Genomic DNA, 22,904 nt, shown 5'->3' with positions numbered 1-22,904 from the left:
AAAACAATAAAATAAAAAGATAATAATGGTGTTGTGGTAAGTTGACAAACAAAACACACCAAAAAAATTACGAAGATGAGCAAAATGTAAAAAAAGGAGATCTTGATTAAAAAAGCAACCACAAAATTTCAACAAAAAAAGATAAAAATCAAAAAATGATTGGGGAGATGTGACGAATGAAAATATTCTACTCATGAAATCAGGAAAAAGAATAAAGAAATAAGTTTGTTAGAAGTCTGTGTGAATATGAGCAGCAAAACAACTTCATTCTTGTAGCATTGTAAAGAAAAAGAGAATGCCCTACATTAAACAATTTTTAACATTGCAGCGTGACGAATGTGCTATATCGATTACGAACGCTAGTTTTACCAGACCGAGCGCTTTCGTCTCAGAATTTATTCTGAGCATGTGTGGCACTTTGTCCGTCGGACTAGGCTACAGACGATTGGAATTGACGCGATCGGATCATGTTGTCGGAAAAATTTGAGATCGAGCTCTCAAACTTTGTGCGTCGGAAATTCCGACGGAAAAAGTCAGATGGAGCCAACACACGGTCGGATTTTCCGACAACACGATCCGATCGCACATTTTCCGTCGGAAATTCTGACCGTGTGTACAAGGCATAAGCGCGGCAAGGATGTGGAATTCCCTTCCACAGGCGGTGGTCTCAGCAGGGGGCATCGATAGTTTCAAGAAACTATTAGATAAGCACCTGAACGACCGCAACATACAGGGATATACAATGTAATACTGACATATAATCACACACATAGGTTGGACTTGATGGACCTGTGTCTTTTTTTTTACCTCACCTACTACGTAACTATGTAACCCCTAGCAGTCTTTCTCTTTGTACACACGAGGGGCTCCACGCATATATAACTCACACATAGTGATCACATAAATTTGAAAAACTGGAAAGGGACAAGAAGGGTGCCGCAAAGTGAAGAAGCATTAAAAAGCTAAAGAGAGTTTCTAAAAATGACTGCATTGCACAAAAGATGTGCATTTCTTATGATCTTTGGCTCCATCTAGAGGCCATAATGTGGTATTTTTCCAAAATACCACACGCAGAAAAATACCACACTATGGCCACTAGATGGAAATGACAATCATAGAAAATACACATGAAAAATATTACAGGTGATGCATATCGTCTTATGTCAGGAATGGATTGATGCAGATTTGTAAAGTTACTGAAAAGTCTTTAATCTTACCATTTGTGGATCCCCTGTACGGCACACACAATTCTGGCCATAGGCGGGCATTAGCTACAGGCTGATTTATCATATTGTGATAACACTTACCAAACGGCTTTCATAATGAGAAGGACATGAGCATTAAGCGGGATTAATGGTCTATTTCGCTAGGTCTTCGGGGAATGATAAAAAGCCATAATGATTTCTATAATAATCTCACACTCACCGTGAGTCCCGCGTGGCATCTCATGTTCATAGAATATAGAAAGCTCAATGCGAGACTGAACCTATGTACCTCTATCCAAACCTTTGTGTAACCTCAGCAAGGAATGCGATAAATGCTGAAATTTGATTGGCTGATGCAGCACTTTTTCTTTGTTCTATAGTTATACAGTGAAGATGGGCGACCATTTAGGCTTTTCTGGGCCTCAAATTTGACCCTCAATTGCCTGAGGTACTATAGATAATTATAACTAAAGAAATCCAGGGAAATATATACAACTCTCTCTAGACTATTTTGAACCAGCCTTTGTATGGTATTCTTCCATTATACGGAACATTTACCTATTGCTTTGAAATGGGGATTGCTTTGTCAGTGTATTGGTTTATGGTTTCTAAAACCAAGAACACTCAAGCCTGAAAACACCTTAAATACACGTGAACAAATAAATGCTCCAAAAATGCTTGAAGAAGTTCAAGTTCAAATGTGAACCCGGCCTTAAAAGAGCAACCAAGCAAGATGACTGCGCATTTAATCGGCTTCACGCCTCCCAACCGTGTGACTATCAGAAGTTAGCAGAACAGACACTTTAGAACAGAGGAAGGCAACCTTTTGAGCACAGTGTGCCGGAAAATGTTTTCAAAGAAATTCAGATTGACGATTTTCTAACAAAAAAATGTCAATTTCACACTCTCTGTCACGAAAAGGATTTTTTATAAAGTAAATGCTGTAAACTGATTTAGTAGTGAGAAATTAACTTTCTGCACTTTCACACCTAAGATTAGCCCAAGTCATGCAACTCCACACCCCAGATCACTGTCCCCCCCACTCATCTGGCCCACCACTGTACCCCCTGGTCATCTGCCCCACCACTGTACCCCCTGCTCATCTGGCCCACCACTGTACCCCCTGCTCATCTGCCCCACCACTGTACCCCCTGCTCATCTGCCCCACCACTGTACCCCCTGCTCATCTGGCCCACCACTGTACCCCCTGCTCATCTGGCCCACCACTGTACCCCCTGCTCATCTGCCCCACCACTGTACTACCCTGCACATCTGGCCCACCACTGTACCACCCTGATCACCTGGCCAACCACTGTACCCCCTTGCTCATCTGGCCCACCACTGTACTACCCTGCTCATCTGCCCCACCACTGTACTACCCTGCACATCTGGCCCACCACTGTACCACCCTGATCACCTGGCCAACCACTGTACCCCCCTGCTCATCTGGCCCACCACTGTACTACCCTGCACATCTGGCCCACCACTGTACCCCCTGCTCATCTGCCCCACCACTATACTACCCTGCTCATCTGCCCCACCACGGTACTACCCTGCACATCTGGCCCACCACTGTACCACCCTGATCACCTGGCCAACCACTGTACCCCCATGCTCATCTGCCCCACCACTGTACTACCCTGCACATCTGGCCCACCACTGTACCCCCTGCTCATCTGCCCCACCACTGTACCCCCTGCTCATCTGCCCCACCACTGTACTACCCTGCACATCTGGCCCACCACTGTACCCCCTGCTCATCTGCCCCACCACTGTACTACCCTGCACATCTGGCCCACCTCTGTACTACCTTGCTCATCTGCCCCACCACTGTACCCCCTGTTCATCTGCCCCACCACTGTACCCCCTGCTAATCTGCCCCACCACTGTACTACCCTGCACATCTGGCCCACCACTGTACCCCCTGCTCATCTGCCCCACCACGGTACTACCCTGCACATCTGGCCCACCACTGTACCCCCTGTTTATCTGCCCCACCACTGTACTATCCTGCACATCTGGCCCACCACTGTACCCCCTGCTCATCTACCCCACCACTGTACTACCCTGCACATCTGGCCCACCACTGTACCACCCTGATCACCTGGCCAACCACTGTACCCCCATGCTCATCTGCCCCACCACTGTACTACCCTGCACATCTGGCCCACCACTGTACCCCCTGCTCATCTGCCCCACCACTGTACCCCCTGCTCATCTGCCCCACCACTGTACTACCCTGCACATCTGGCCCACCACTGTACCCCCTGCTCATCTGCCCCACCACTGTACTACCCTGCACATCTGGCCCACCACTGTACTACCCTGCTCATCTGCCCCACCACTGTACCCCCTGTTCATCTGCCCCACCACTGTACCCCCTGCTAATCTGCCCCACCACTGTACTACCCTGCACATCTGGCCCACCACTGTACCCCCTGCTCATCTGCCCCACCACGGTACTACCCTGCACATCTGGCCCACCACTGTACCCCCTGTTTATCTGCCCCACCACTGTACTATCCTGCACATCTGGCCCACCACTGTACCCCCTGCTCATCTGCCCCACCACTGTACTACCCTGCACATCTGGCCCACCACTGTGCCACCCTGATCTCCTGGCCAACCACTGTACCCCCCTGCTCATCTGGCCCACCACTGTACTACCACTGTACATCTGCCCCACCACTGTACCCCCCCCCCCCCCCAAACCTCCCAACATTTTGAGATGGGAATGAGGGACACTACCAAAGGTATGTAAGCATAGGACACGCCCCCTACCACACCCTCTAAAAGGAGGATTAACCCCCCCCCAAAAAAAGGTTAACTAAATACACAAGAGCTTTTTTTTACCACTACTATTCCTTTATATTGGCTTTTAAAATGTGCAAATGCAGCAATTTAGTATTTTGATAAAAGATTTAGCACTGGGAAACACTTTTTGAAACAGAAAAAGTGCATTTTATATACAACTATATAGATCAGACCAAAATGAAGGACAAATGAGAAGGAAAGAGGGACCATCTTCTCATCTGTCCTAACACTGAACTTATCTGCTCATCTGCCCCACCACTGTAACCCCCTTTCTCATCTGCCCCACGAGATTATACCTCCTGCACATCTGTCTCACCTCTGTTCCCCTTGCTTGTCTGCCCCACCACTGTAACCCCCTGCTCATGTGCTTCATCAATGTACCTCCTTTCTCCTCTGCATATCTGCCCCACCTCTGTACCCCCTGCTCCTCTGCCCCACCTCTGTACCCCCTGCTCCTCTGCCCCATCGTTGTACCCCCCTGCTCACCTGTCCCACCAATTTACATTCTTTCTGCTCTGCCCCAACACTGAACCCCCCCTGCTCATCTGTCTCACCACTGTAACCCCCTGCTCATCTGCCCCATTACTGTACCCCCCTGCTTTTCTGTCCCACTGCTGTGCTCACTTCTCACCCCAACCACCACTGTACCTCCTGCACATCTGCCCCACCACTGTACCTCCCTGCACATCTGCTGCACCATTTTCTTATGTTTCACTACTGAATCACCTCCTCATCTTTCCTAACACTGAACCCATCTGCTTCACCACTGTAACCCGCTTGCTCATCTGCCCCACCAATACACCTTCTTTCACATCTGCCCCACTGCTCTACCCCCCCTGCTCATTTGGCCCAAAACTGAACCCCCCTGCACATCTGTCTGGACTCTGTACCCCCCTGCTCTTCTGCCCCACCTCTGTAACCCCCTGCTCATCTGCCCCACCAATACACCTTCTTTCACATCTGCCCCACTGCTCTACCCCCCCTGCTCATTTGGCCCAAAACTGAACCCCCCTGCTCATCTGACCCATCACTGTACCCCCTGCTCTTCTGTTGCACTGCTGATCCCCCTTCTCATCTCTTCCACCACTGTACCTCCCTGCACATCTGCCCCATCGCTGTACCCTCCTGCTCTTCTGTTCCACCTCTGAACCCCTCCTGCTCATTTTCCCCACCGCTGTACCCTCCTGCTCAACTGTTCTACCGCTGTACCCTCTTCTCATCTATGATATGCGTGATATGCAGAGTGGTGAAAGGAAGCAGAGGTGAGACACATCTACCTGTCTTGGCACACTCATCCTGCTGATTCACCTCTCGCATCCAGCCCATGTGATTGTATGTGATGTATGGGATGTATGTGGTGTCACATACAAGCATCTGGAATGGATACGAAATGATGAGCTCAGGTCAGGGGCATTTTCTGAAAGCAGTGGGCCTGTGTGCAGGATCATAAGTTGGGCCCCCCGCAGCTGAGAAAAAGAGTGGTTGGGTGTGATTTTCATTGCGCTGAATACTGGCTCTGGCTTAAAGGGACACAGAGTGCCAGGTTCAGTAGTAAGTGATGCAAAGGTTCAGGAATAATTTCAACAAAGTTCCCAGAAGCTCAACAGTATTTCCACAAACTGTCACCCGATTGTGGTTTTCTCAAACCCCCCCCCCCAACAGAACTGCACCTAATCTCTTCCCCACTACAAAAGCTGATGATCGCAGCTACAGCAAAGTTAGAGAACCAAACAATGTTTCCCATCTTTTACAATGTGTGGGGGTGCAGTGCCTCCCCCTCAGTGCAGGTGCGGGGAACTCTGAAATTGGAATATATTATTGTGTCGCTGAAACTTCCCTGCGTGGCTCTGCTGATGGGTAGGGAGTCGAGTTCCGGAAAAAGAAGCTTTGAGTGCCGCTTGCTGGACCTGTGCCGGGGGTTGCCTACCTCTGATTTAGAACCAACATGCCTTCTCTTTCACCAGGAGATACCGAATGAGACAAATAGGGAGAAATTCAGAAACCGCTGGCTATAGTCCATGAACCTCTTCCTCCATGGACAAAAAAAGTAAGATGGCAAATTTTTGGGGGTTGATTTACTAAAAACAAAGAGTGCAAAATCTGGTGCAGCTCAGCATGCCTTAGTTCCAGTGAAGGGAACTCTTAAGGCGTTGTCATACCAAGACATTTTGGACAATTGCATGCTCCCAACTTTGTGGGAACAGTTTGGGGATGCTCCCTTTCTGTTACAACATGACTGAGCACCAGAAAGACATGGATGAGAGAGTTTGGGTGGAGGAACTTGACTGGCTTGTACGGAGTCCTGACGTCAACCCAATAGAACACCTATAGGATGAATTAGAGTGGAGACTGCGAGTCAGGCCTTCTTGTCCAACAGCAGTGCCTGACCTCACAAATGTGCTTTTGGAAGAATGGTCATGCATTCCCTTAGACACTCCTAAACATTGTGGACGGCCTTCTCATAAGAGTTGAAGCTGTTATAGATGCAAAGGGTGGGCCAACTCAATACTGAACCCTACGGACTAAGACTGGGATGCCATTAATGTTCATGTGCGTGTAAAGGAAGGCGTCGCAATATAGTGTATATCCACTGCTGAAGAACCCTTTGTTACTCCCTGGCACAGAAACACCCATGCCATGAACTACCCATAACTTTATTTTTGCATACTCCATTTTGGATAACAATCCATTCATAGTTGGTCTGACATTTAGAATAACCCCAAATCAGAAGTTCTGCATTCAGGGAATATGTCTCTGTCCTAAACACAAGTACTGCTCGGTACAGGGCCCACCCACCCCATATTTCGGCCTGTCATAGATTCTGGCACGGGGGCTGGCCACTGCACCTGTGCTTCAAAATCGCTGGGATTGACGCAAAGTCGCCCGTGTGCATAAACAGGTAGAGCCAGCGGCAGATTTCAGGGAGGACGATGAAAATGTGGGCCTGTGTCTAGTAATGAATGATAAACATGTACTCTCCGCTGTGTACTCCGGTCACCACCTTGTACACAGAGATCCGTATACTTTACACTGAGCCCTGAGGGGATCATTCACAGCGGCTGGAGGTCAGAGGTATGCTGAGACTTGTAGTCCTTCCACCACTGACAGGATTGTGACATGACTGCTCCCTTCTACCACAAATGATTGCACAGCTGACCTCAAAACAGATATATGTGTGCTGGTACCATGAATTTTGGATTGAGTAGGGAATGTGTGATGTGTTAATGGTGCTCAGGGATCACAGCTCAGACGTTTATTCGGCCCACAATGATATTATTAGTAATATTACATCAATGCACAGTGCTACGGCATGAATGAGGAGCACAGGGACAGAAACTACACTTCCCAGTGTGCACTACGACCGGGGGATGGGAATGTAATGGCCATGTGATCAGGGTCACATGACAGGAAAAAATGTCTGCTCTGCAGGAGAGAGAGTTCAGTGCACTGACACTGTTATTAAAGGTGAGAGCAGAGGGGGGGATATGCTATATATTATAAATTGGGATCATATATACATACACTGAGATCATATATACACCATACATACATTTTGGTCATATATATACATACTGTACATACACTGGGATAATATATACACTACATACACTGTGGTCATATATACACTGTACATACACTGGGATAATATATACACTGTACATAGAGGTCATATATACACTGAGATCATATATACACCGTACATATACTGTGGTCATATATACACTGTACATACACTGTGGTCATATATATACTGTACATACACTGTGGTCATACACTGGGATCATATATATACTGTACATATACTGTGGTCATATATACTGTACATACAATGTGGTCATATATACACTACATACACTGAGATCATATATACACTGTACATACACTGGGATCATATAATATACTGTACATACAATGGGATCATATATATATACTGTACATACACTGTGGTCATACATTGTACATACACTGGGATCATATACTGTGGTCATATATACACTGTACATACACTGGGATCATATATACACTGTACATACACTGAGATCATATATATACTGTACATATACTGTGGTCATATATACACTGTACATACACTGGGATCATATATACACTGTACATACACTGAGATCATATATATACTGTACATACACTGTGGTCATATATACACCGTACATACACTGAAGTCTAAAGAACATTTTTCTTTACTTGTTTGAGTAAGCAGCAAAGCACAATCTACTGTTTTCAGGGGCCCCAATAGCTGCTCAATAAGTGCCAAAAGGCCCTTTGCAGCAGGGAGATATGTATATATATATATATATATATATATATATATATAAATATTATACTGTATATATGTATAATACACTGTGTATGTTCTGTATGTTTCTCTCTGTATCTTAGGCTCCCTCGAAGGATGTAGTTCAGAAGCTGTGTAGAGATTCCTTTCCGAGGTCATCCATTGGCTCAGAACATTTGATGGACGGCGTTTCCTCCAGTCTGTCCATTACAACAGAAGAAGCCGCTCAGGTGAAGGACGATGTAATGGGGTGTATTGTAAAATAAGCAGTATAGCAAAAAGATTGTTTTCTTTACAGAGACCCTGTCGTCAGACAATTCATGTAAACAGAAATCTACCCATAGGATTATATGTGCGTTTAATATATGTTATATATGAGATTTACCTGGAAAATCCTCCCTTGTGTAGACATTAAAGTGGTTGTAAACCCTTACAAACCACTTTGACCTACAGGTAAGCCTAGATTAAGGCTTACCTGTAGGTCCAAGAAATATCTCCTAAACCTATACGGTTTAGGAGATATTTGCCCGAAGACAGGCACCGCTGTCTACGGTGCATGCGCCGTAGACAGTGGCGCACTGAGCGCGGCATTCTCAGCGACGAAGCTGCCGCGCGTGTCGGCTCCCGTGCGCATGCGCGGGAGTGACGTCATCGCGGCGGAGCTGCGAGACCCCACCGAAAAGATGGATGCGCCGGACTACAGGGGACAGCGGTGACATCGCTGGCTCCTGTGTCAGGTAAGTGACACATAATGGGCCACTATGCGATGCATAGTAGTCCATTATGCTTTGCCTTTGCAGGGAATGAAAGAGGAAGTAAACCCATCAGGGTTTACTTCCTCTGTAAGGATGAGCTCCGGCGTGTTCGCATACAGCACGTCCAGAGGCCGCCAGATGTCGGCACCGTTCTAATCACAGGCAGTGAGACATTTCCCGATGCGCGGCTGCAGAGATCGGGAAATGTCTCACTGCCTGTGATTAGTGCAGTGCCAACATCCTGGTGGGCTCTGCACGTGCTGTATGCAAACACGCCGGGGCTCATCCTTGGTAGACATCCAGAAGCCCTGAGACTGCTGCTGGAGCCACATTCTTGGATGTGATGTCAGCATCCCCAGCAGTCTCAGAGCTGTCAGTCCAGTGACCCTCCATAGTACTCTCCTTTACTTCTCCCTTCGCTGCTACATAAAGGGTTATGTAGGAAAGAGAAGAGAGTGGTAGAGGAGCTGGGCCGGCACAAACAGTAGTTAGACACACCCTAGGAGAGGATAGCGCTATGATGCACACGGAGGGAAGGGGCTCTGCTAGGGAACTGGCTCTCCCTGGTGGAATTTTCCAGCAAGTTCAAGGCCACATTGCAAGTGAATAAAAATAATTTATAGAAAGAAAAAACACTGCAAGGAAGTATACACAGTACTGGATTTTCACCTGCAATGCTTTTGAGTTGGTGACAGGGCTTCTTTAAAGACCAACTGCAACCAACTTACATTGACACCTTACAAGACCAAACAACTTACATTGACACGGATCCATGCACTGTGCCATCTCTGACATCTTTGGGAATAAGGAAAACATGCCGGGTGCTCCCATTCTCCCCTGTATGTACAGGCACTGAGCACCCACACTGGTGTCCTTTGTGTTTTTTTTATCAGCCTCTTTTGACTGTCTTTTAGGTCTCTACATCTTATGATATTTCTTGCCGTTATAGGTTGTGCAGGCTCTGCACTCTCTCATGCGGCATGTGGTGTACAAAGGCCTGACAACCGCCGAGCAGATCCTGTACGTGTTCCCAGATGACTTCCACCAGAACCTGAAAAACCTTCTGACCAAAATTATCCTGGACAATGTGTGAGTGTGGATTTTTTTCTGGGTGATATCTGGGCCATATTTGTTGCTTCTGGTTTACTTTGTATAGACAAGCTTACGTAAATGCCTACCTACATTTCACATAGATGTAAACCTAAGCCCTTATAAGCTGATAGCTGTAAAAAAAAAAAAAAAAAACAGCCTGCAAAGTTTATCACAACATTGCTTGGGTGGAGATAAAGAGAAACATTGTAACACTTACCGTATTTATCGGCGTATAACACGCACCCCAAGTTTAGGAGGGAATTTTAAGGAAAAAAACTTTTAGGAGGGAAGTTTAAGGAAAAAAACTTACATTTAAACCCCCATCAATGCAGCCTTATCAGTGTCCATCTGCAGCCTTGTCCATCATTGCAGTCTTGCCCAGTGTCCATCTGCAACCTCGCTCAGTGCCTTTGCAGCCTTGCCAGTCTCTTTGCAACCGCTGATTATTTAAAATTGGCACCAATCTCCGCTGACTGTGAGCGGAAATGAGCGAGCACCGCCAACATACAGAAAGCCGAGTGTACTTGGCTAGACTCGGCTCCTCTCACAGTCCCGTTCATCTCCGCTGACTGTGAGCGGAAATGGCAAGCGCCGCCGGCATACAGAAAGCCAAGTGTACTCGCCTAGACTTAGCTCCTCTCGCAGTCCGGTCCATCTCCGTGGACTATGAGCGGAAATGAGCGAGCGCCGCCGACATACAGAAAGCCAAGTGTACTCGCCTAGACTCAGCTCCTCTCGCAGTCCCATCCATCTCCGCGGACTATGAGCGGAAATGAGCGAGCGCCGCCGACATACAGAAAGCCGAGTGTACTCGGCTAGACTCGGCTCTTCTCACAGTCCCGTCCATCTCCACTGACTGTGAGCGGAGATGAGTGAGCGCTGGCGACGTACAGAAAGCCGAGTGTATTCGGCTAGACTCAGCTCTGCTCACAGTCAGGGGCGGGACTGCGAGAGGAGCCGAGTCTAGCCGAATACATTCGGCTTTCTGTATGTCGGTGGCGCTCGCTCGCTCATCTCGACTCACAGTCAGCGTATAACACGCACCCACGATTTTCCCCTGATTTTAAGGGGAAAAAAGTGCGTGTTATACGCTGATAAATACGGTAGTTCTTTTCGAATATTTCGATCAAAAGAATGAACTTCGCTCTGTAAATGAGGTCAGTTTAACCACTTAAAGACTAAGCCTTTTTCTGACACTTGTTGCTAACAACTTAAAATCAGTATTTTTTGCTAGAAAATTACTTAGAACCCCCAAACATTATCTATATTTTTTTTTAGCAGACACCTTAAAGAATAAAATGGCAGGTGTTGCAATATTTTACGTCACACTCTTTCAAACACAATTTTTTTGGAAAAAAAAAAAAACACTTTAATGAAAAAACAAAACAGTAATGTTAGCCCAATTCTTTTGTATAATGTAACATACATTACGATTTGTTACAAATTGTGATCTTTAATCTATGCAAAAAAATTGTGATTCTTGTTTTGGCCAGAATCGTGCAGCTCGAATATACACTGAGAAAAGGACAGTTCGGGTTGACTGCAGGCGCATATCCCAGGGTAGAGAGGCAGCGAAGAGTACTGACAGTGGAACATAGCAAGTCAGACAAGAGTGTGGAGAAACTGGTGTCATGGAGGTGCACAGTGCATACTAGGAGTCACTAGAAGACACAGGATGCTCTGAGGCCCACTGACGTCACGGGGTGCACAGTGGCGCACTGGGGTCACTAGCTGAAAAAAGAAGCTCTGGGGTACACTGGAGTCATGGGGCACAATAGGGTCACCAGATATCACAGAGTTCTCTGGAGTGCACACTAGTCATGGGGTGCACTGGGGTCACTGGGAGCACAGGATGCTCTGCGGTGCACTCAAGTGATGGGGCGCACTGGAGGCTCTGGGGTCTGCTCCTGCAATGAAGGTTCTTGTTCAGGAACTTCCTTTTGTCGGGTAACAATAGTTCCCTTGTCCCTATTTCCCAGTTTTGCCTCTGTCTACATCCTCTACATGTAGTGACAGGTTGACAATGCAGGAAACAAATAACGAGACAGGAACAGAGCATTGTCACCTTTAAATAAGAAGTGCCTGAGCATGGTAGGATCACCAGGTATTATTGCAATAAAAGCTGCAATAATTTTGGCGTGACTGCGACATTGCGGCTGACAGATACTTTTGACACATTTTTGGGACCATTGACATTTATACAGTGATCAGTGCTAAAAAAAAAATGCACTGATTACTGTGTAAATGTCACTGGCAGGGAAAGGGTTAACGCTGGGGGGGTGGCGGTCAAGGGGTTAAATGTGTTTCCTCGTGTATGTTTCTAACTGTAGGGGGATGGCACTGACTAGAGGAGGAGAGAGATTGCTGTTCCTAATTACTAGGAACAGACATCTGTCTCTCCTCTCCTGTCAGAATGGGTGTGTGTGTGTTCCAGCTCTCACTGTCCAACGTACAGCTACGGCGGTTTGTGGGAATGAGCCGTCCTGCCGCAGAATAATGACAGCGGCTGGTCAGCTAGTGGTTGAATTTTACATTTCTAAAAAAAACTGTCCGTTTAGGTTTTGGGTTTCAGCCAAGTGAATCCTACATTTTTATTTTGGTGCACCACTAAAGTCAACACCTTAAAGCTTTTAGGAGGATTTTGTATTGGGGTTTACATTTCCTCTAATCTGAGATGTGTAAAATGCAGCGTGTGTAGATTTAGCAATGCGTTCAGATCGCTGTTCAGAGAGCGTCTAACTGGCAGTGAGGGTGCGTTGTATCACCTCCCCACCACCTGCTCTAACCCCTTAAACCCCGCACCTGTGCACCACAACCATGTCCATTGCAAGCGGTTGCAGGGTGCTTGCAGAGCAGCCCTATTCACATGAATGGGTTGCGTTTATTGGGTGCAATTTTAATTTAATGTGTACACACGGGACCGGTGCTACCACTAGGCAAACTAAAAAGCCGCCTAGGACGCCCTGCTGCCTAGGGTGCCCGGCCAATGGTGTTCCTACTCTCTTCTCTCTCCAGCAAGCAACTAAGTCTCGGCCGGCAGCTGCCACTCCATTCGCACATAGTGCCAGAGGCGCAGCGGCGGAGGAGGACTATGTCTGTGTCCCGACTCCCGAATGAATGAAAGCAAGCAAACATTCGTTGATGGGCACTGGTAGGCTGCATTTGATGGGCGCTTGTGAGGCTACATTTGATGGGTGTTGGTGAGGCTGCATTTGATGGGCGTCTCATTAAAAAGGTACATGGGCAGGGGAAAGGGGGTGGAGTCAGGGGTGGAGCCAAGCGGGGGCGACAAAATTAGGTTTTGCCTAGTGTGTCAAAAATCCTTGTACCAGCCCTGTGTACACCCCTGGCTGCTGCTGCTAAAGGGGGTGGCAGTTGAAGAGTGGTTACAACCCCTCAACCACTAGTGTGAACGAACCCTTAGAAGAATTTTGCTGGACTCATCTTCAATGCCTTGTCACATGATTCTGAGCAGTACAGTCTTCTTCTTTGTATATATTACTGTGGAGATGCCATGGAGGACTCAGATGGTGGTGACAGAGCTATAGCGGACTTATAGACCACAGGACCAGAGGACTCTGTAGCTTACATGCAGGTAAATGGTAACTCATCACTGTTCTCTCTGCCCCTGGTTAGTATTATAACATGCTTCATGGCATTAAAAATATTTAACTTTAGCCAAAATTGGTGGTTGGGATGTCTATCTAATAGGCAGCCCAGCTGCATGCTGAAGGAGCACACATGGCAGGCTGGCAACACTTCTGCTAATTGCAAGGCAGTGGCTTAGTGTTGTCAGCCTTCAACAGGAAGTGATGTTTCTGTTGGGGTTCACAAAAAATGATTTCTTAAAGCGGTGTTCCGCCCAAAAAATTTAATTAAAAGCCATCAGCTACACATACTGCAGCTGCTGGCTTTTAATAATAGGACACTTACCTGTCCTGGAGTCCAGCGATGTCGGCACCGCAGCTGATGTTTCCATCAGCTGTCGGGTGCTGCCGCCGCCATTGCGGATATGGGCACCCGGAAGTGTAGCCTTACGGCTTCACGCCAGGAACCCTACTGCGCATGTGCGAGGCCCCCGCTCCTCTCTCCTACGGGCCCGACGACAGGGAGAGGAGGAGGGAGCCCTGTGGTGATGTCACGGGCTGTGGCCCGGACTCCCGGAAGTGAGAACAGGATACTTGTCGAAGGTATCCTGTACACCCTCCGCCCCAAAAGGTGCCAATTGTGGCACCGGAGGGGGAGAGGAGACAAATGAGCGGAAGTTCCACTTTTGGGTGGAACTCAGTTTTAAGAAAACTGACTGCAGGAACAATGCCAGAGATACTGGAAAATAGATTTGGGGTTTATACTTTTAGTTTTTACACATTCTTTACCTGTGTTATATGTATCTACAGATCTGCATGGAGGAACGAAGCTCAGAACACCAGCAGTAAGTGCACATTATCCTGTCTTCTTCATATATATGATAGAGAAGAAAGTCATAGGTTTTTATTAAACACAAAAAGATAAGGAAGCAGCAGCACAGAGATAGCATGGGCTTCCGAATATTACAAGTGATCATGGTAGGTAAAGCAGCCTATAGATGTAATTTTCTTTCCTTGCACCATGGGTGAAAGGAATAAATATCGCTCGATTCCCCCATCAATACAGTTGGTGTTAATGGGGGAATCCCTCCTGCTGCACTATTGTGTTCTTCCAGCCGGGAGCCTTACATGCCAGCAGAACACAATTATCACTGCTGGGGGCTATAGCTGCTGGCAGTGATTGAATGCATAAAAAAATCCAACAGGTTTGTTGTACTGAAGATTATCAATGGATTGATTTCAGTACAACCAGCCTGCCCATTGGTGGATTGAATCTTGGCCAGTCCCTGCTGAACCGGCTGAGATTTGATCCATCTATGGCCAGATTTACAGTCAGAATCAGTTACAATGGATATGTGAGTTATACATGAACAAAGGCATTTCCCTTGAAGAGATCGGTTGAATGATCTTCCACCAAGGTTCTGTCTTCTTATGTCCTCCTCTACCACCCAGGGGTCTATAGTGAGAGGAAGATAGAGATATAAGGGGGTAAGAGAAAAGGGGGAGAGACAATTTAGGAATGGGGGGGGTTAAGAGAAGGGAGAGAGGGGCAATATTGGAATGTGAAGGGAAGATGGGGGAATAGAAGAGGGGAGAAGGACAATATAAGGTTGGGAATTAGGGGGGTAAGAGAAATGGGGAGAGGGACAATTTAAGGATGGGGTGGGGGTAATAGGGAAAAATCAGGGAGGGGGGAGGAGAGAGAAGAAGGGTGATAGACAATATAGGATTGGGGGGGGGGGGGGTTAAAAAAGAGGGAGGGAGGGACATCATTGGAATGAAAAGGAGGGATGGGGTGGGGATAAAAGGATAGGGTAAAAGGGGGTACAAGGGTAAGAGAGGAAGGGAAATGGACAATATAGAAATGGGGAAAGGGGGAGGTTAAAAGAAGCAGAAAGAGGGACAATATTGAAATGAGAAGGAGGGATAGGGTGTGGGGGTAAGAAAAGGATAGGGTAAAAGGGGGGAGGGGTACAAGGGTAAGAGAAGAAGGGAGATGGACAATATAGGAATGAGGAGGGCATTAAAGGAAGAGGAGAGAGAGGAAATATTAGAATGCAAAGGGAGGATGGGGGAAGAGAAGAGGGGAGAAGGACAGTATAAGGATGGGGTGGGTGTAAGAAAACAATAGGGGAAAAGGGGGGGGGGGGAGAAGGGAGATTGACAATATAGGAATGAGGAGGGGGTTAAGAGAAGAGGAGAGAGGGGCAATATTGGAATGCGAAGGGAGGAAGGGGGAAGAGAAGGGGGTAGGACAGTATAAGGATGTGTGGGGGGAAGAAAAGGATAGGGGAAAAGGAGGGGGGGGGGGGAGATGGACAATATAGGAATTGGGAAGGGGGGTTAAAAGAATAGGAGGAGAGAGGGACAATATTGGAATGAGAAGGAGGGATGAGGTGCGGTAAGAAAGGGATAAGGTAAAAGGGAGGGTACAAGGGTAAGAGGGGAAAGGGAGCGGACAATATAGGAATGGGGGGGGGGGGGGGGAGTTAAGAGAAAAGGACAATATTGGATTGAGGATGGGGTGGGGGTAAAAAATGGATAGGAGAAAAGGGGGTGTAAAGAAGAAGAGAGAGGGACACTATAGGGATGGGAGTGAAGGTAAGGGAAGAGGGACAATAAAGGATGGGTGGGAGTTTGGGGAAGAAAAAGAGGGGAGAGGTTCAATATATAAATGGGGAGGGGGGGGGGCTGGTGAAGAGGTAAGGGAAGAGTGGGACAATATGATGATGAAGGGGGATGGGGACACAACATTGGGGTAAAGTCCAATAAGAGACGGAAGGGAGCAGAACAATGACATCAGCCTGTATAGTAGTAATTGGCATCCTTTTGGGGTACAGTAGGACACCCATAATGTTAACAAGCATGCAAAGGTGAGGAATATCGGCAGTCTTGTTCTAGTGAGGGTCTCAACCTGCGCCAGGAGATTTATTTATAGGTCTACCCTTCAACGGGGGATAGAATATGAACACAGAAGGGAGAGTTCGGTACTCCACTAAATGCATGAAATTATTCCAGGAGCCCCAATGGTCATTAAAAGCGGTTCTGGAGTATCACAAAAATGGTTCCTTAGGTTTTTTTTTTTTTTTTTTTTCCTGGAAGTCACAGTTGTATTGGATTGATCTGGTGTGTACACACGTACACACGTACACACACACACACACACACACACACACACACACACACACACACACACACACACACACACACACACACACACACACACACACACACACACACACACACCTCTCAGCATTAACCCTCTGCCTTTTTGACTGCAGTCTCGCTGCCTCGCCTTGTAGATCTGGACTGGAGGGTCGATATAAAGACCTCATCGGATTCAGTGACTAGAATGGCTGTGCCCACGTGCCTACTACAGATGAAGGTAGGTGTCACACTGGGCCACTGTGGTGTGTTTATTGGCTAATAAAATACATGTGACTTTTGTATCAGTACTTAGGAGACAACACTGAATGCCAGGATGAGTAAATATTGCATATACACTGTATTACCAAAAGTATTGGGACACCTGCCTTTAATGGCGTCTTAGTCCGTAGGGTTCAATATTGTGTTGGCCCACCCGTTGCAGCTATAACAGCTTCAACTTTTCTGGGAAGGCTGTCCACAAGGTTTAGGAGTGTGTCTTTGGGAATGTTTGACCATTCTTCCAGAAGCGAATTTGGGAGATCAGGCACTGATGTTGGTCGAGGAAGGCCTGGCTCACAGTCTCCGCTCTAATCCATCCCAAAGGTGTTCTATCAGGTTGAGGTTGGGAATCTGTGCAGGCCAGTCAAGTTCCTCCACCCCAAACTCACTCATCCATATCTTTATGGATCTTGATTTGTGCACTGGTCTACTGCGTGTAAAGGAAGGCACCCCAATACTTTTGGTAATATAGTGAATATTGTTACTTGAACCTCAGTGTGCTTTGTGTATTTTTATCACAACTGCAGTAATTCAGTGTGAGACTTTTCCTCTGTTATAAAGAGCGCTCGCTGCTGCCCTCTCTCCTTGTGCAGGGTGACTGGTCTTTTCTCCGCCCCTTCCTGTAGTTTTCTACAGGCAGATTATATAGTGGGCGTGGCCTGCTGGGTCCCTCCCACCGCTCTGCTCTCGGCACCAGTTATGATGTCATTGCTATTTTTACCTGGTAATAACTTTGTTTGCAAAGACATTTGGTGCTCACATAAATGGATTTACGGTGTATCCCTTGATTTTGTGTCCGGAGTTCAGCTTTATACCAATCTTATTTGAAAAAAAAAAAACAGCTATTTATTTAAGTATGCAAATGAGTCGGTAAACTGATTCATGCCAATTGCTGTTAAATATGGCCTGGGCATCTAAACATTGATGATCGTTATTCATGAAAGGGTTAAATATACCTGTTATTCATTTTTCAATATGGATGTAGTTTAAGCTAACAGCAATGCTATATATGTCTAATGAACAAAGCTAAGTGACTCTAAATGACTGTTCCGTGTGAGTATTTATAAAGACAAGGTAGTATTTAGGCCTAGTTTACAGTTGCAGTTGCTGGTTGTCTCCATTGCGTTTGGTGGGCAGTACTGACCCCCCCCAAATAGAAGCCAGTCAATTGAATGGGGCCACACTGCAATTCATTTACAAATGCAGTTGCGATATGGTGGTGCAAGATTTTAGGAGATAAAAAACGGGTTGTGAGGTGGGCAGATCGCCCTCTAGAGGGCGACACTAGTCTAAACAAGCCCTAAGCCTGGGTTCACACTATAGCAATGCGGGAACCAGTGCAATTCCAGTGCGGGTTCCCACATCGCATCTCTCCCACAGGCAGTTCACACTGCCCTCTGCAAACTGCTGTGGGTGTCTGTCAATACAATGTTAATGACATCCCCAGATCAGTTCACAGATCGCAGTGCGAACTGTTGATTCGGACAGGAATCAGATCGCACGGGTGTTCACACCCATGCAATCCGATTCCAGTGCAGGGAAAAAAAAAGTCCCTGCACCTTTTTTAATGCGAATCCAATGCAACTGTATGGCTGAACTCGCATTGCACAGACATCGCATGTGATCGGCACAGCTTTTTTGGCCATACTTCTATGGATCACAGAAGTGCAGTTCATTCTGCACTCCTGTGACCCATTTTCAGCCAACAACGGGCTAAATCCCACTGCCAGCTGACATCACTCAGCCAGTCCAGGCTTAGGAAAGATCCCGACCTGAATCAGCACCTGGCTCAGCCTCTCGGTCATTCACAGAAAAACTGAACCAGCCCCTCTACAGCCCAGAGCTCCAGTAAGCACTGGAGGGGAGAGCAGAGAGCCACCAACTGACAGTCATGACTCTCTGCTCAGAGCGGAAGGGGGAGACCTGAGTGATCAGCAGTGTTTGATCACTCAGTTCTTGCTGTAGAGCCGCTGGGAGACAGATGCAGCATCAGATCAATGCTGCATCCACCTAGGTGAATATAATTATTATTTTTTTTTAATCCCAAACTTCTGATTCAACCTCTTTTCACCCATGCATATGCGCTGTCTTTACTAATGTTTGGGAGCTAGTAGCATTGGCTCCCGATCAATTGACCACTGTGACAGCCAATCACATGGACCATGTAATTGGCTGGTCTTTTCCTCCCCCCCCCCCCCCCCCCCCAATAACGCTGCTGAAGTAGTGCCGAGATTGGGCAGGAAGAGGTTAATAACGTATGTTGGCCTCTGCCAAGTGAGAATTGTCATTAATGGCATTGAAAATGCTGCTTTTCCCGTGATTTTACTGTGCTCATGGTGTGTTTTTCATAGGTCATGTGATTAAAAAAAACGCATCAAAAATGTAACATGGGTGCATTATTGATGCGTTCTTGGTGCATTTTCAATACATTTCAATGGGGAGGTACATTTTTTTTTTAATGGCCAAAAATGCAGCAAGCAGGATTTTTAACACCACAAGAGAAACGCAACCAACCAGTGTAAAGACATACATAGAATTTAAAGGAATCCATTGTTCTTGAGCTTTTCTTGCGCTAAAGGTGCTGATAATGCCTGACAATACATTCACATTTGTTTGAATTCATGATATTTATAAAAAAATTTAATATAATACAATTATATATAAAGATATATATATTTGAAAAACTGTAATTTGGGTTTCGGCCAAATGTATTTTGAATTTTCAGTTTCGCCACCAAAACTTCCATTCGGTGCACCTCACAGTTACATAGTAGATGAGGTTGAAAAAAGACACAAGTCCATCAAGTCCCAGCCTATGTGAAACCTTGAATTTTCATACATCATGTATGTCTCCCTGTTTGTTCGTTAGATTCAAGAGGACCCAGATCTGTGTGGGCTTGACCCAGCGACATCCACCCTGACCATGGAACTCGGCAAAGAAACCCTGGACACCATGCTGGACGGATTAGGCAGGATAAGAGATCAGCTGTCTGCAGTCGCTAGCAAATAATTAATTCCCAAACATGGCACAGGAGGGGGTGTATGAATACCGAACTCTTCTCTTTTATGGGGACAAGCCGTCAGGGGGAGATCTATTGGGACATTCCCCTCTGCCAAACCACCCATAAACTGTATTCTTTTTATTTTATTTTTGTAAGCTTGAAGACTCAATATTCATTTTATGGAAATGTAACATTTAATATAACGTGTGTCTGACATTTCATATTTTCAATGATTGCTGACCATATGATTTTTTTTCAGCATTATATAATATTTGTGGATTTACATTCTATAGACCCCATTTATCTGTCAGTTATTGCAGTCAATGTCTGCTGAGCAATGAGCAATTACAGGACAAGCCACCTGATGAGTGTACTGTTCCCCAGACTTTATAAGAGCTTGTCACTTACAGAGGTTTCAGTGGGGTAGGTTGTGCCAGTATGAAGCTGCACTTACAAAAATTAAATTAAACTTCTATGGCTGAAGTTTAATCTGCTTATATTTTCTATTGCTGGATCCTCCCCTCGTCCACCATGCTTTTTTTTTTTTTTTTTTTTTTTTTTTTTAATAAAACCTTTCTATTTTCATTGCACATCTAGTTCAGTTCATTCCTGTCTGCTCCGATTATTTGCAGTCTTGTCTCTGAATAATAGAGCCACCATGATTGAAAGAACCACAATCCAATGAATGAAAGGGGGCGGGCTAAGGACAGTCAGGCTGGGGAGACAGGGGCTAGTGGTGCTGGACGTCCTCCATCCAGGAAATGAGGCAGGCTCTATCTGACTTGCTGAAGCCTATTTTGCTCACTCTGTGCATTGGTCCAACCGCACATCCATGTCATCAAAGTCTGGGAACAATGATTGGAAGTTGATCCAATCGGTGGTGTGGATGCCACACCACTTCCTCTACCTCAATCTTTCTAAAACTGAGCTTGTAATACTTCCTCCTCCCCGATCCCCTCCCCATGACTTTACCATTGAGATCAACGGCACAACCATTGGTTCCTCCATACATGCCAGGGTGCTGGGTGTTCTCCTAGACTCTGACCTCTCCTTCTGCCCAACATCCAATCACTGGTTAAATCCTGCCACCTTAACCACATTTTCTGCATTCGCTCCTTTCTGATTAATGACACAGAAAAACAACTTATTCACTCCTTGGTTATTTCCTTGACTACAGCAACTTTGGCCTACCTTTTACACAGGCTGTTCCCCCTTCATTCTATTGTAAATGCTGCTGCTAGACTAATACACCTTACTAACTGATCCGTGACTGCTGCCCCTCTCTGCCACTCCCCCACCGTATAAAATTCAAAATACTAACCACAACGTACAGGATCATCCCCAACATGCAAGGCCATCCCCAACATTCATGACCGTCCCCAACATGCAAGGCCGTCCACAACATTCATGACCGTCCACAACATGCAAGGCCGTCCCCAACATGCAGGGCCGTCCCCAACATGCAGGGCCGTCCCCAACATGCAGGGCCATCCCCAACATGCAAGGCCATCCCCAACATGCAAGGCCACCCCCAACATCGCCCCCCAGCTACATCAACAAAGAAAAGATATACCTGTGCTCAAATCCCAATAGCTTGTACATGTATTTAAACTATAAGGTGCTAAAGGGGTGCGAAACGCGTAGAGGCTGGTGAATAGCGTCAACGTCACGTCCTGCCACTGACCCGCACCAAACTGAGGCTTGTACCGCACGTCGGTTCCTAGAGACAGGGCGGAGAGCAAAAGGCTTTACCTGGATCGCTGGATAGACTTGTGCCTGTCTTATAGGCACAATAGCATGTAATCGCATTCGTCTATTCATTTTTTAATATACAAAATAAAGCTTAGAATGTTGTATAATGATGGCTATTTGTTTTCCATGATATTTTGAGATTGTTGAAGCATGGATAGAACACTGATAATTGCTGGCCAACCTATGTTATACTCTATGGAAGGAAAACAAATCCTGGCATAATATTGAGGAGGTTTTATTATTGCTTTCTGGTGAGTGCAAACTTTGGAAGGTGGTGGTGAATCACGAATTGATGGTGCATAAAAGCATGATGTTTTTGAGCAAAAGGAATATCGTATATACTTAACTGCTTGCTGATCACCCGCCGTCATTATACTGCAGCAGGTCGGTACATTCCCACGAGCCTTCGTAGCTGTATGTGGCCCCTTTATGCGGGGATAGCAAGTGCGCGCGCCCCGGCTGCACTTCTGGGGTGCTGATGCGCGTGGCCATCGGTCGCGGGCACGAGAGCCAGAACAGGTGTGTGTGTGTGTGTGTGTGTGTGTGTGTGTGTGTGTGTGTGTGTGTGTGTGTGTGTGTGTGTGTAAATACACAAATCCCTATTCTGTGAGAGGAAAGACAGATCATCTGCTCCTACTAGCTAGAAAAACACTGATCTGTCATCTCCTCTAGTCAGTTCTATCCCCCTACAGTTAGAACACACAGGGAACACATTTAACCCCTTGATCACCCCCTAGTGTTAACCCCTTCCCTGCTAGTGACATTACAAAGTAATCAGTGCATTTCTTTATCGTACATCATGGGACACAGAGCATCCATAGTAATTATCTGGGTTATACGCCACCTATAGGTGAATGGCCACTGGCACACCCAAAAGACAGCAAGTGCCCCCCCCTCTATATAACCCCCTCCTATACAGGATGTACCTCAGTTTTTGAAGGGACACAGGGCAGTACTGTGTGGGATATGAAGGGGGCA

At 46.4% G+C, this 22,904-nt stretch overlaps 1 protein-coding gene across 1 annotated transcript; it reads left to right on the top strand.

The window, feature by feature from the left end:
• Window positions 1-7,365: 7,365 nt before the first annotated feature.
• COMMD9 (COMM domain containing 9) lies at window positions 7,366-22,036 on the top strand. The gene is made up of 6 exons (XM_077463061.1): window positions 7,366-7,484; window positions 8,418-8,543; window positions 10,018-10,157; window positions 14,558-14,592; window positions 17,029-17,132; window positions 20,042-22,036. The coding sequence occupies exons 1-6, from the start codon at window positions 7,434-7,436 to the stop codon at window positions 20,180-20,182; spliced, it is 597 nt and encodes a 198-aa protein (XP_077319187.1). The 5' UTR covers window positions 7,366-7,433; the 3' UTR covers window positions 20,183-22,036.
• Window positions 22,037-22,904: the final 868 nt, after the last annotated feature.

This window comes from Lithobates pipiens, unplaced genomic scaffold, assembly GCF_037356315.1.
Source record: "Lithobates pipiens isolate NorthernLeopardFrog02 unplaced genomic scaffold, aLitPip1_a1.2 Scaffold_10, whole genome shotgun sequence".
Lineage (NCBI taxonomy): Eukaryota > Metazoa > Chordata > Amphibia > Anura > Ranidae > Lithobates > Lithobates pipiens.
The sequence above is the reverse complement of the archived record's forward strand: the minus strand, read 5'-3'. Positions and strand labels throughout refer to the sequence as shown.